Source organism: Nicotiana sylvestris, chromosome 10 (genome assembly GCF_000393655.2).
Source record: "Nicotiana sylvestris chromosome 10, ASM39365v2, whole genome shotgun sequence".
In the NCBI taxonomy this organism is placed as follows: domain Eukaryota; kingdom Viridiplantae; phylum Streptophyta; class Magnoliopsida; order Solanales; family Solanaceae; genus Nicotiana; species Nicotiana sylvestris.
In genome coordinates this window covers 87,612,661-87,627,127 of record NC_091066.1, presented here as the reverse complement: position 1 = coordinate 87,627,127, position 14,467 = coordinate 87,612,661, and the positions used below count along the sequence as shown (strand labels likewise).

General features: G+C 44.7%; 1 protein-coding gene across 1 annotated transcript; it reads left to right on the top strand.

Annotated features, from left to right (window-relative positions):
* The first annotated feature begins 11,280 nt into the window (after positions 1 to 11,280).
* On the top strand, positions 11,281 to 11,961 carry LOC138879648 (uncharacterized). The gene is made up of 2 exons (XM_070159266.1): positions 11,281 to 11,669; positions 11,886 to 11,961. The coding sequence occupies exons 1-2, from the start codon at positions 11,281 to 11,283 to the stop codon at positions 11,959 to 11,961; spliced, it is 465 nt and encodes a 154-aa protein (XP_070015367.1).
* Positions 11,962 to 14,467: the final 2,506 nt, after the last annotated feature.

Below are 14,467 nucleotides of genomic sequence, written 5' to 3'. Positions count from 1 at the left end.
AGCGGAAAACAAAGCCTACAAAAAGCCCATGGGAAAAACAGCGTAAGAGCCATTGTCACCAGCCAAACAAGCCTCCAGGCCGCACACTAAAAGGTCTCTACGACCAAACAGCATAAGAGCCATTGTCTCCAGCTTGAAAAATTGACAACTTGAGGATTAAAATGAGTTTTAATCGTAACCCGATTCGGAGACCAGATCCAAAATAGTTAACTATGGAAGCCTCCGGGCCACATATTAAAAGGTCTGAACGACCAAAATAGCATAAGAGGCACTATCACCGGTCTAAAAATCAAAAGCACTTAAGGGTCAATTAAAGCTCGAGTCGCGTACTGGACTTGAAATAGTCAAACTACAATATGCCTACGAGTATGACATAAATGCCATTGTCTCTAGCTGAGTGAGCCTCCGGGCCACACGCCTGTAAGGTCACTTCGACCCAAAGCACAAAAGGCCATCGTCATCCGCTTGGACTTTGGCGTTGTCGCGAGCCAAGCAAAGTTGGGCTTCAATGGAAGGGACCTTGGCCGAGGTGCCTGTCTCCTCTAAAGCTTGAGCTTGCACTTGAGCCCTTAGCTCACCACAAGCAGTTCTGATGCGGTCGATGTCGCCCTTGAGGTACTCTAAGGCCTCCGTCTTTTTCAGTAGCTAATATAACAAAAAGTGGTTAACCTCAAGGTCTAAAAGGAGCGAAACACGTGCTACAAAAGGTTACCTGCTCCATCAAATAGCTCTCCTAATTCGAGCTCCAGTACACCTCATATTGCCAATGCAGCAACTCAACCTCCTTCTCCTTGCTAAGGAGCTTAAGGGACTGGCCCTCGTCTAGAATTTTCCGAAGCCTAGCCCCTTGACGAAGTAGCTCATACATAAGCCTATCACAGGCCTGCATAAGGAAAACTCAATAAAAGGAGGAGGACGCGGAATACAGGAAAATGGCGCCTAAGCTCACCACGAAGTGAAGCCGACAGACTTCCTCGAAGTCAGAGCCCACTCCTGTTGATCCTACCTCTTCGTCCCCAGGAGAACCAACCTAAAGAAAAGCATATTCACTCGGAGGAATCGCCGCCCGGGAATCAGATACTCCGGGAACAACAGGCTCGGACGATTCCCTCTCCTCGAAGACACAGGCTTGTTTAGCACCACTTAAAGCTCCATCGCACTATGGGTGCCAATCCCGTTTATTACCGTCGTCCCATGGCTCGGAGGCCGATGTCTCCTTCTCCCCTTCGAAAGAGCACTGCCTTATCCCGAAGAACCGCCTGATACCTACAAACGACAAAGCTAGTACAAAATAAAGGAGAAAAATGTTACCTCAAATATACGAAGGCCAAGGCAAAGGCAGCATGCACACATACCTTGGTATTTCGCTCCCCATCTGATACGGAATACAGCTTGCCATCGATGCTCATCGCAGGTCGAATGGGTCACCAGCCTCCGGACCCAGCCGGGCAGGTCAGGAACTTCGCTCGGCGTCCATGAAGTTGCTGTAAAAGGGGAAAAACACGATTACTCAACTAATTTTAGCTATAGGCAAATCTGAAAAAGCACCAGACGCTCCGCTCACGTGTATAATTCCATCCCTCGAGAAATGGCAAAAACTCCACTGGGATAATGTCGGTCATCTGGACCCAGACAAACTAAATGGCCCACTCTCGATCCTCATCTTCTTCGTCATCGACAATAAAGGGTGTGGACTAGCGGCACCTCAGGGTTAGCAGGCCTTGGTAATGAAAGGGTTGGTATAGCGTGACGAGGTGGTTAAGCGTGAATTCAAGCCAAGCCTTCTCCGCAAAGAGCCTAATCATCAACACTACTCCCCAAAACAACGGATGTATCTACACCAAAGTAACCCGATACTTCAAGCAAAAATCAAGCACAACCCTATCAAAGGGGCCAAATGCGAAAGGATATAGGTATACGCTCAAGAATCCATTAGTGGTGTCCGTAATACTCTCATCTGGGGAAAGCACCTACAACATTATCCCCTCGCTCCATCCACAGTGTCTCCTTGCCATATCCAGACATTCCTCTCTTATCAAAGACACGGTCTTCAGAGCGAACTCTTACGGTTCCTAAGCACCGGGAGCATCACTCCCCACTCCCTGCCGGACCGGCCCCGAAGTGGTTGCCATGACTATGGTAAAACTAACAGATCAGAGCAAGGATGTGTGCCAACAATTCTTGCACCTGAAGAATTGAAGAACCCTATTGCAAAGCAGAAGGACAGCTATCTAAAATAGTGAGGTCTTTCAGATAAGCCGAAGCTGCCCCACATATATGCTAGAAGCAGTGATGACTCGCCTACTGGGAGTGAGCCTCGGGAAGCCAACAGCCTCGAACAAATCGATGGGGTGATACCTGATCCCAAAAACATCCTTCGACGAGAAGCTAGGACTCAAGAAGTCGGCCGTATTATCTCCAATTTTGAGGCAACATTCTACCTCAAGGATCACCGCCAAAAAGAAGTCAGACTTTGGAAGCTTTCAACGCCATCACTCGACTCAAGGCAGTACCCGGTCTCATGGTTCCCTTTTCTAAAAAGAAGAATGAGCATGGGAAGCTCCGAGCTCCACGAAGGCTCGGGGAAGCGCCTGAGTACAGGCAACTCCTCAACAGAAGTCTATCCTATACGCTTTAAAAAACTATCTGCATCAAGACCAAAAGAGACCCCCAGGTACCCAAAGCTGACCTCCATTCAGGATAACATTCTCAAAAAGCTCTGAAACTCAGCATATTATCTCCTTACAACTCGGAGAGCCCGACATCCTGAACCTATCAGATCTATTTAGGCTTGGTCCGAGGTAAGACGAGGGGCTCAAAAAAAAGCCACGTCGATCGGTAGAGGATCAAAAAGAACACTCGCACGCGAGTTAGATATCAGTGGTCAATAGTAAAGGAAGACATTCAAAGGGCCTCGAAGGGCACGAGAGCATGCAATTACAAGGAAAGAATCGAAAGTAGAAGTCAATGAGGTATATTCATATTAATAAAGATCCATGTACAACAGCCCTCGAGGGGTCATTACATACAATTACAAAAGCCTTCAGAGGTTCTCTACACCTAAGACGGAGGAACAGAAGGATGCACATGCGATGAAACCCGAGGGCCCGGTCCACCCTCGAAAATCCATCTCCAGTATCAGCATCCTCGAGCGCCACCCCCTTGAGCCCACATCCTCGAGGGCGACTCCTTCGACCGCCACCTCCTCTAGGTTTCTAGCTTAATCCCCCGAGGGATTCCCGCTGGAGAAGATGAAGAAGAGGAAAATGAGGGGATGAAGAGGAGGCAGAGAAAAGAGACATTGCCCGCCGAAGCCAAAGGTTAAAGATTCAGCAGGCCCCAGCCTCAACGGCCAGGAGTGACACTTTATCCCTTGGGAAAGAAAAAGCCCAAGGGATGAAGTGCCACACCAGGCCCCAGTAGGAGAGTGAGCAGCGGTATGTAATCCGAAGAGCTTTCTACAAACAAGGAAAGTTGGCCTTTGTATGTCGTCATCTCGAGCCAATAGCAACAGCCACAGCAAACATGTCAACGACCACAACAGCAACAAGACATCATGATTGTGCTTTACAAAGGGAAGTCCCGGCAAAAGATCATAACACGATCTAAGGGAGCTCCGCCAAACGGCCTTGAGGCCATGAGCCCCAGGCATGATGTTCAAGGATAAAAGAAGATGATAAGAAGGAATGGGCAAATAAGCCAACGAAGGCAATGTGATAGTAAAAACTAACGCCGAAATACCTCCATTTATAGGGGTTACGAGACGGTCATTGAGGCTTCGAAAGATTGATCGGCAAACGCAATTACTGCATTCTTGAAAAACAGAATCAATGGCGGTACATTCACCTTGGGGAACGGGAGTCCATAGTGAACTGAATGAATTCGAAATGCACATGTACATGGGACACCCCGGTCACCACAAAGGCTCACCCCAGGAGTCACATCATTGGTATAACATTGCCGTAAGAAGCTCGAAGAGTCAAGCGTCAGAATCATTTCCCATTGCTTTATTCAGGGAAACGCGAAGACTATTTGAACGTGGAGAATTTAGAGGACTTGATTTCTCGCTATCAAGTCATTTCAGAAAAACACCTCGGGCCCCGAGGATGGGAATACACGACCAAGTTCCCAACCTCGAGGCTCGTCGAGGCCTGACTCAGAAAATATGGCAATCGAGGCCAGAATAGAAGGGGAAGCTCTCAAGGCACATGGCTAAGTCTGACAGGACCGGCCTATCCAGAGCCTATGCTGAGGCGTCGCGTCAAACCGTCCCATCTCCATACTTTATAATTAATACATGTTTTACTATGGCCGAGTTCCCCTCCTATATAAAGGGAACTCGCACCACCTTGTAAAGGACTGATGTTGCTCCATTTTCTCAACAAGTGCAATAATATCTCTCTCTCTTCTTTCTAAACTCGTTCATTCTTACTGGCCCGAGGTCACTTTAATATTTATAGCTTTCTTACTTGTTCTTCATTTTATCGCTTGATATTGGATATAAAGAGCTTTGCTTGATCATAACCTAGCTGTTATCCTATTCTTGATTTCCCCCGATAGGTTGAGCTTGGCCTGAACATCGACCCCGAGGTCCCCCATCAACCCGTCCTACATCCGGGCATCAGGCCCCTCGGTTTGATTACTGCCTCGTTTTAGCTTGCATTTCATCATTAAATTCCATACTCTTAGCATCATCTGCTCTAACAACTAGCTTGAGAATAGATCACGTATTTTTAGAATCCCATTTACAAATTTAATTGTTGTTACCATTTTCATGGTAAACAGGAATGAAGCTCCTCGACCTTCTTTGCATGAACCAAGGCATTCCTCCTTGAAGCTCAAAGCTGAGACTCGGCCAACTCCATCTTTGCTTGGACGACCTCCTTTTGTGAAGCTAAAATGTCCATACACCCTTTGAATTTTTCAGCCTCGACTCGTACTTCATCTATTTGCCTTTGAAGGCCCTTGTTCTGTTCGAGCCTCTATCGAACCTATAGAATCAGAGCGTTAGTCGTTATCTCCAACTCATCTTCACTATCATGAAGCACTCGAAATACCTGCTTGACCATCTCAACATGCTCATCTCGAGCTGCCACCAAATTTGTCTGAAGTTTCTAACTGAGAAGCTTGTAGGTATCACATTTCTTAGTAAGGCCCTAAACCTCAACCTCGCACTCCTCTCGGATTCAAAGGAAGGCCTCGTGATGCAGCACCAAAGCCTACAAGTAAGGAAGAAAGTGTTAGTACCATCTATAATTCAAAGTTTTAAAAGGAAGATAATAGAATGGCCCTCAAACTTACCCGATTCAGAGCATGCTAGACCTCGTTAAACAAACAAGCAACTTCCACTTCATCTATCTTGGCTTGGTCCTCTTCAGTGACAAAGCATCGGAGATATCTAGCCACCCCTATGGGGGAAGAAAAAACTCGAGTAACCTCAGGGACCGAGATCATAAGTGATTGCTTACGCTCGGGATTGACACTGGGGTCCGGGAATTGATTGGTCAAATTAAATATCGAGGAAGTCTCACTCGAGCTCTTCCTCGGTATATCCAAGTCACCCAGACCAGTGACATCTTCTATTTTAACAAAATAGCCACAGAAAGGGTCTTCTACTTCATGGACCCCTTCACAGTGGCCTGAGTGTCCTTAATCATCGAATCAAATAATGAATGCAACAAGGGGGAATCTCCAATCTCTATTGCCCCAACTAAATATTTTGGGGATCCATCTTCATCTCGGGAAGCCTCGAGCATGGTTTTTACACCAGCCTCGACCGCCTCCTCGGTAGCCTTATCACCTCGTGATGAAGCGTCTTAAGCTCTTTCTAGCTTGGGGATTTCGTCAAAATGAGGCAAAGCAGTTTCAGCTCCCGCTGACCCACTAGCTCTTTAAATTTCGGTGCCAAAGCCCGGAGTCTTCATCTTCTTCTTCTTCTTCAGCTTCATCCCTCAGCTATTGGATTGACTTCATAGTCAGGTGGATGACCTTCCCCTTAGGTTTACAGGGCCTCCTCCCCGGTTTTTTCTTTTCCTATCCCAGAGACCTTGGAGCCTCTTTTCTTTTCTTCTCTTTATCCTGCTTTGGGGCAGATGATGAAAGAAGTGCCTCCTCCTCAGCAGATGGGGGCCTCATCATTACATCCTTCCCGAGGCCTACAAAGGGAAAAAGTTGAATAAGTCCAATATGAAACCCGAATGGAAATCGTTCTAAAAAATAAGATTACCATGGTTATGAGCCTTCCATTGACACTTTGATAACTCCATCCAAGCACGCTCGGAGTAAGGCTTTTTCGACACTAAGCCCTCAACCTATTGCCTCAGGCCGGGGATTACTTCCGGCACGAAGGCTACAGATACAACACAAAAACATAGATGAGGAAAGAAGATGAGAAGTAAAATAGTAAATATAGATATTCAAGGCAAAGCAATACTTACGGTTCATATTCCATTTTTCAGGAAACGACATATCCTCGGTAGGGATCAGGTCCGAGGTCTTTATTCAGATAAATCGGCCCATCCAACCTCGGTATCGGGTCTCATCTATGCTCGAAAATAGGGGTTTGGTGGCTCGGCAATAAAGCTTGATCAAGCCTCCACGATAAAGCCCCTCTTGTAAAAGGCGATGATGAAGGAGTGCAACGATAAAGCCCCTGTAGAGACGCATAAGGTGAATGAGGGTAAAAATATGCCCCTCGATCTTGCTTACAAAAAATCGGAGGAGGATCACGATCCTCTAGAATGATGGATGGATTTGGCAAAGAGTGACGTCGTACCACTTGCAAAAGGTGACGATGATGGTGTCTAAGGGACCTATCGTGAAGGGGTAAGCATAAACACTTATATACCCCTCCACATGAGTGGTGATAGATTCCTCAGGGGTTGGAACTACTATATCTTTACCTACCCAGTTGAACTCCTCTTTCACCTTCTCGAGGAGACCGTCGGTAATTGTACATATGTATCTCGACATCGGTTCGCATCGACCCGATGTCGAGGGTGTATTATCCACCTTAAAATCGGTAGTAATAGGGCACTTTGTTGGAACGAAGTCCTCTAGGGGAGGTTCCGTCATGGCTATGGCGCCGACAAGACTTGATGAATGAGTGGTATCCTTGTGTGGGACCATTTTTGAGGTCTTAGCCATTTTTATAAATGGAGAATAATAAAACGGAGGAGGAACACTTGGATATTTTGCGATGAAACAAGTGAAGAAACTCAGAGAACTCAAAACACAAAGATCTGGAGAAGGCAAAGAACTGTGAAGATTAGAATGAAGGAGATTGAAAGTAAAGTTTGAAAGAATGAAGAAGGTGGATATTTATTGGTATCACAATGACGGTTCAAAGCTGGTAGTAGCCGACCGTCGACAGACGCACATTAAATGCCTAGAAAACTGAACCGACAGGACATTTCGATCATCTCTGCCACTTGAGTCATGATAACTAGGGATTTTGACGCATTTTATACTCCTTTTTCCTTACACTTTGAATATAGATTCATACAAAATAGTCTCAAAAGGCTCACAAGGTGTGCTTGATTGCAAGTTTGATCCACAAAGTGACTAAGATGTCAAAGATCAGCTTAAAAGGAGTGAAACTTGCACAAGTAACAAAGACAAGACAAACTCATGCAAAGAAGGCCTAGTGCGGCCGCACTACACTTTGTGCGGTCCGCACTAGGAGGTTTAGAGGCTTGGCATTTCAAGCTAAAAGGCGATGAGGCCGCACTACACTTTATGCGGTCCGCACTGGAGTCCATACGGCCACACTACCATTCTATACGGTCTGCAGAGCCAAGGTTCAGAGAAGATGCAAAATAGAGTTGTGAAGCTGAGTTAGGAGAGCTAATTTTGAAGCCAAGAGTCCTAGTGCGGCGGCAGTCCATTCTGTGCGGTCCGCACTAACCTCACAAGGGGATTTTTGTCCGGATTTTCTAGCTTAGTATAAATAGAACTTTTTTTCCATTTTTAGGCATCATACATTTTAGAACAGCAGCTGCGCTCACGGGAACGTCTTTTGTAGCCATTTTGGGCATTTTTTACTTACTTTTTATCATTGAATCTTTGTATTTAGTTTAGCAATTAATTAATATGTGTTTATCTTCATCTATTTCTCTGTTTTTCTCTTCAAGTATGAGTAGCTAGATCCATTAGCTAGTGTTGTGGCTCACCCTAGTGTGGGTAATTGATGGGTGTTGCAATTTAGGGTTAGATTGACTATGGGTGTTTATTATTTGGGTCAATTTCATGGTTTAATTACTGAATTAGTGGTTGCAAATACTAGTTTGTGCTAAGTTGACTTGGTCTCTTCTTGAGAAAGAGAGCATAAGTCTCCGAAATTGATCCAACAAGGAATTAAGATGGACTCAAGATAATTGATAGTTCCAATTAAAGGGTTAAACCTCGAGAGAGTAATACCCGACTTGAACCCTAGTTGCTTGAGCAAATATGCATACCCAATTGGTCTTAAGAAATTCAATTGGGAAAAATCACTCTTTCTATCGAGAGGTGTAGAGTGGGTAGTATCGAGTAACGGTTATAGCATACTCCCCAATCATGTCGATCGTACCTTAGATGTAATTACCCATTAATTGAACACCTAGGCGGAAGTCACTACCCTAGTGCCTTTTAAACCATTAGATACAACTTGTAGCATTTTACTCTTAGCTTAATCTAGTTGCAATTATAATTTGTAGTTTGATAATTGTAGAATTATAAAGAAAACCCAAAAAATGAATAGAAGTGCAATTTGGAACAATCACGCAATCTCAAGCTAAATAGACACTCAATTCCATTCCTAGCTCTCTATGGAAATCAATCCCGACCCAAAATCGGGTAAAAGCTATTGCGACCCTCTTTCACTACTTATTAGTAGTGCAGAGTTGGCAACGATCACTTTTTGGCGCCGTTGCGAGGGAGCTAACGGTTTTGGCTATCTATTTGGTTAGTTTTGTGTATTATTCTTCTTTCCTTCTTTGTTACTTACTTGTTTGTGTCACTACTCAGGTACTAAAATGGCATTGAACAGTGCAAATAGCCCTCTTGGAAATGTGATTGAGAGGGAGGAGGTAGATGATGTTGAACAAGATGAGGTACCTCTTGTACCTCAAGGACAACGTAGAGGCCTCAATGCCAATGCTAATCCAAATGACAATATTCCAGACCCTCCTCCACCACCTCCAAGAGTGGTTCCCAGAGTACTTCCGAACCAAGGTTATGCAAGTGATATTGTCCCACCCATAATCCGGGCGGGCAACTTTCAGATAACCAATGTGATGTTGACCTTACTTGAGTAGCGTGGGTACTTCACGGGCGCTGCGGATCAAACTTCCTACAAATATCTCAAGGGGTTCATGGATACATGCTGGGGGAGCAAACAGACGAATGTGTCCGAGGATGCTCTTAGGTTGAGACTTTTCCCATTGTCACTTCAGGGGAAGGCATTAGATTGGCTCGAGAGACTTCCTAACCATTCCATCACAACTTGGGATGAGTTGGCGGATAAATTCATTGCTAAATTCTTTTCACCCGGGCATATGGCGGCACTTCGAGATGAGATATTGGCTTTCAAGCAAGAGCCCACGGAACCTTTGCATGAGATTTGGGAGCGGTATAGAACGATGGTGAAAGAATGCCCCAACAATGATATGACCGACGCTATGATCCAATAAACTTTCTACCGGGGCATCAATACAACAAATTAATGCATAGTGCACCAACATGCCGGGGGCAACTTTATGAAGTTGTCGTATGAGGAGGCATGTGATGTACTTGATGAGATGGCTGGCACTTCTTCTGCATGGCAAAGTAGAGCCAATGTGCCTCAAGGTGACCCTACGATTATTCATTTGCACAAGGAATTACATGACAATGGTCAAGCTATAGCGGAGTTGACAACTACTATGAATCAATTGGCTAAGGCACAGTTGCAACAAGTTCAAAATCCTCGCCAAGTGAATGCCATGGAGGGTGTTAATATGCTTGTCAACAAGAGAAGGCAAAGAAGGCAACAAAACCAAGGGAATTATGAGCAATTTGATGATGGATGTGATGGGTTTCAAAATGATGGTTATGAGGACCAAAGTGAAGAGGTTCAATATGTAAACAACTATCAAAGCCAATGGGGCAACTCTTCCAACCAACAACAGTGGAGACCTCAAGGAAATTGGGGCAATCAACAACAAATAGTGGTAATTAGGGGAACAAAAACCAAAACAACAACTGAAGCAATCAGACCAACAATCAAGGCAACCAAGGGAATTGGAATGGTAATAACAATAATTGGGGTGGCAATAATAATCAAGGAGGATGGAACAATGGAAACCAAAGACAACGGGGGCAAGGCTTTCAAAGGCCCCCAATGTACCAACAACCGAACAATCCACTACCATTTCCATCTCAAGGTCCAAGTTCTTTAGGTAATGATATGGGTAGAATTGAAATGATGTTCGAGCAGATGATGAAGAAGAATGCGGATTCTGATGCACAGTTAGCTTCTCACAACACCTCTATCCGAAACTTAGAGGTGCAATTAGGCCAAATCTCTCAGTCATTGAATACTCGCCCGAAGGGTGCTCTACCAAGTGATACGGTAATAAACCCAAAGGGTGGGAACAATCATGTTATGGCAGTTACAACAAAAAGTGGGAGAGGCGGTGATGTGAATGCCTCTAAGTAAAAACAAGTCGTGGATGATGATGTTGAGTTGCAAGATGACGAAGTCCCTGTGGTAGTTGAAGATGTGGTTGATGAAAATGTGAACAATGAAGTGAGGATTGATATTCAAGAAGTCGAGGTGGAAACTCAAAATGATGTGAACCCATCTAGGGAACACATAATTGACATGCCAGAGCCGGTTGTGCCTAAATCCAAGGCACCTTTTCCAAGGCCACCTCCACCTTATCCTCAAAGGCTCGCAAAGCAAAAGAATGATATTCAATTTAATAAGTTCATTGACATGATGAAGAGCTTATCTATTAATGTGTCTTTGGTGGAGGCACTTGAACAAATGCCGAGCTATGCAAAATTCATGAAAGACTTGGTCACAAAGAAGCGTTCTATGGATTGTGAAACTATAAAGATGACTCACCAAGTTAGTTCTATAGTGCATTTAATGGCCCCGAAGCTTGAAGATCCCGGTGCTTTCACTATTCCTTGCACCATTGGGAGTGCGGATTTTGCCAAGGCTTTATGTGGGGAGCTAGTATCAATCTGATGCCTTACTCAGTCTTCAAAATTTTGGGTATTGGGCAACCTATACCGACTTCCATAAGGTTACAAATGGCGGATCGATTGATGAAGCGACCTTTGGGCATTATTGATGGCGTGCTTGTCCGGGTGGACAAAGTCATATTGCCGGTCGACTTTGTGATTTTGGACTGTGAAGTGGACTATGAGGTCCCTATCATTCTATGGAGGCCTTTCCTTGTGACGGGGAAGGCAGTGGTTGATGTTGAAGGGGGTGAGCTCACTTTCCGAGTGGGAGATGAAAAGGTCGTCTTTCATGTTTGCAAATCTATGAAGCAACCCAATAGCACCAATGTGTTCTCATTTGTAGACCTTGTCATAGCTGTGATTGTGGATGACACCAGTGCTATGATCAACGTGGAGGACCCCCTTGAGGCCGTGCTATTAAATCTTGATGTCAGTGATGATGCAAGCAGAGTGGAGTGCGTGAATGCCTTACATGGGATGGGCTCTTATTCTTATGAGCCTAGAAAATTGTCTTTGGATCTTGAAAACCGGAAAACTCCACCAACAAAACCATCAATTGAGGAGCCACCGGTTTTGGAGTTGAAACCACTACCTCCACACCTCAGGTATGAGTTCTTGGGCTCAAATTCTGCTTTACCAGTTATTCTTTCTTCTTGCCTAACTAATTACAGATTGAGGCCACTTTGGCGGTGCTTCAAAGGCGAAAAAGGGCAATTGGATGGACTTTGGCTGACATTCGGGAAATAAGCCCCGCATTCTGTATGCACAAAATTATCTTGGAGGATGATGCAAAACCTTCCTTGGAGCATCAAAGAAGATTGAACGAGGCAATGCAAGAGGTTGTGAAAAAGGAGGTGATCAAGTGGTTGGATGTCGGGGTTGTGTACCCTATTTCTAATAGCTCGTGGACTTCTCCAGTGCAATGTCTACCAAAAAAGGGTGGTATGAATGTGGTGACAAATGACAACAATGAACTTATTCCCACTCGGACAGTTACCGGATGGAGGGTATGCATGGACTATCGGAAGCTGAACAAGGTGACCCGCAAGGATCACTTCCCATTGCCATTCCTTGACCAAATGCTTGATCTCCTTGTGGGGCGTGCTTTTTATTGCTTTTTGGATGGATACTCGGGGTATAATCAAATCTTAATTGCCCCGGAGGATCAAAAGAAGACCACCTTTACCTATCTGTATGGACCCTTCACTTTCTCTTGGATGTCGTTCGGGTTGTGTAATGCTCCGGCGACATTCCAACAATGCATGATGGCTATTTTCACTGACATGGTGGAAGATATCTTGGAGGTCTTCATGGACGGTTTTAGTGTGGTTGGTTATTCCTTTGAAAAATGTTTGAGAAATTTGGATAGAGTGTTGGTCTGATGTGAAGACACAAATCTCGTACTTAATTTGAAAAAATGCCACTTCATGGTGGAGGAGGGATTGAAGTTGACAAAGCCAAGATAGAGGTGATTTCAAGGCTTCCTCCCCTATTTCCGTCAAGGGGGTGAAGAGTTTTCTTAGGCACGTGGGGTTCTGCCGGAGGTTTATAAAAGATTTTTCAAATGTGGTAAACCCCTTGTGCAGGCTACTAGAAAAGGATGCTAAGTTCGTGTTTGATGACAAGTGTATGCAAGCCTTTGAACTTCTCAAGCATAAGTTGACCACCACTCCTATCATTACCGCACCTAATTGGGGCTTGCCCTTTGAGCTCATGTGTGATGCTAGCGATGTTGCGGTTGGGGCAGTTTTGGGTTAACGAGTGAATAAAATATTTCATCTAGTATACTATACGAGCAAGACAATGAATGATGCTCAAGTGAACTACACGGTGACTGAGAAGGAACTTTTGACTATTGTGTTTGCTATGGAAAAATCCCGGCCATATCTTATGGGTGCTAAGGTTATTGTTCACACCGACCATGTCGCCTTTAGGTACTTGATGACAAAGAAAGACTCCAAGGCAAGGTTGATACGATGGGTGTTACTACTTCAAGAGTTTGATCTAGAAATTATGGACCGGAAAGGTAGCGAGAACCAAGTGGCGGACCACTTGTCCCGTTTGTAGGAGGAGGGGAGGCCTAGAGATCAATGATTCATTTCCCAACGAACAACTCCTAGTGGTGTCGGTAGATGATATGCCATGGTTTGCCGATGTGGCTAATTACCTTGTGACCGAAATAATCCCGTGTGAGCTCTCTTCTAACCAAAGGAAGAAGCTCAAGTGGGATAGTTTGGATTTTAATTGGGATGAGCCATACTTGTTCAAGATTTGCACACATGGTGTGATCCGAATGTGTGTCCCGAAGGAGGAGCAATTGAGTATCTTGGAGGCTTGTCATTCCTCTCCCTATGATGGCCATCATGGAAGGGTGAGGACGGTTTCTAAAGTTCTTAGTTGTGGGTTTTATTGGCCAACTTTGTTCAAAGATGCGGGTGATTTTGTGAAGAGATGGACGAATGCCAAAGAGCGGGTGAAATTTCGAAGAAAGATGAGATGCCTCTCTATACCATCCTTGAGGTTGATATTTTTGATGTATGGGGCATTGATTTCATGGGCCCATTTGTTAGCTCTTGTGGGAATACTTACATTCTTGTGGCGGTAGACTATGTTTCAAAGTGGGTTGAAGCCGTGGCGTTGCCCAACAATGAAGCCCGGAGTGTTGTTGCATTTCTAAAGAAGAGCATTTTTACAAGGTTTGGTACTTCTCGTGCAATCATAAGTGATGGGGGCCTCATTTTTACAATAGAGCTTTCGACACGTTTCTTTCCAAGTACGGTGTCAATAACAAAGTTTCTAACCCCTATCATCCTCAAGCAAGTGGTCAAGTGGAAGTCTCCAACAGGGAAATCAAAAGTATATTGTCAAAGACGGTCAATTCTAATAGGACCGATTGGTCGAAGAAGTTGGATGACGCTTTATGGGCTTATCAGACGGCTTACAAAACTCTGATTGGTATGTCTCCGTATCGGTTGGTGTTTGGGAAAGCTTGCCATCTTCCGGTTGAGTTAGAGCACAAGGCCATGTGGGCTTTGAGAAAGCTAAATCTTGAGTGGGATGTTGCAGTCAATCTTCGTGTGGAGCAGCTAAATGAACTTGATGAATTCAGATTTCATGCCTACTCCAATTCGTCCTTGTATAAGGACAAGATAAAGTACCTTCATGATAAATATGCTCGTGGAAAGGAGTTCAAAGTAGGTGATTTGGTTCTCTTGTTCAACTCTCGGTTACGTCTGTTTCCGGGAAAGCTTAA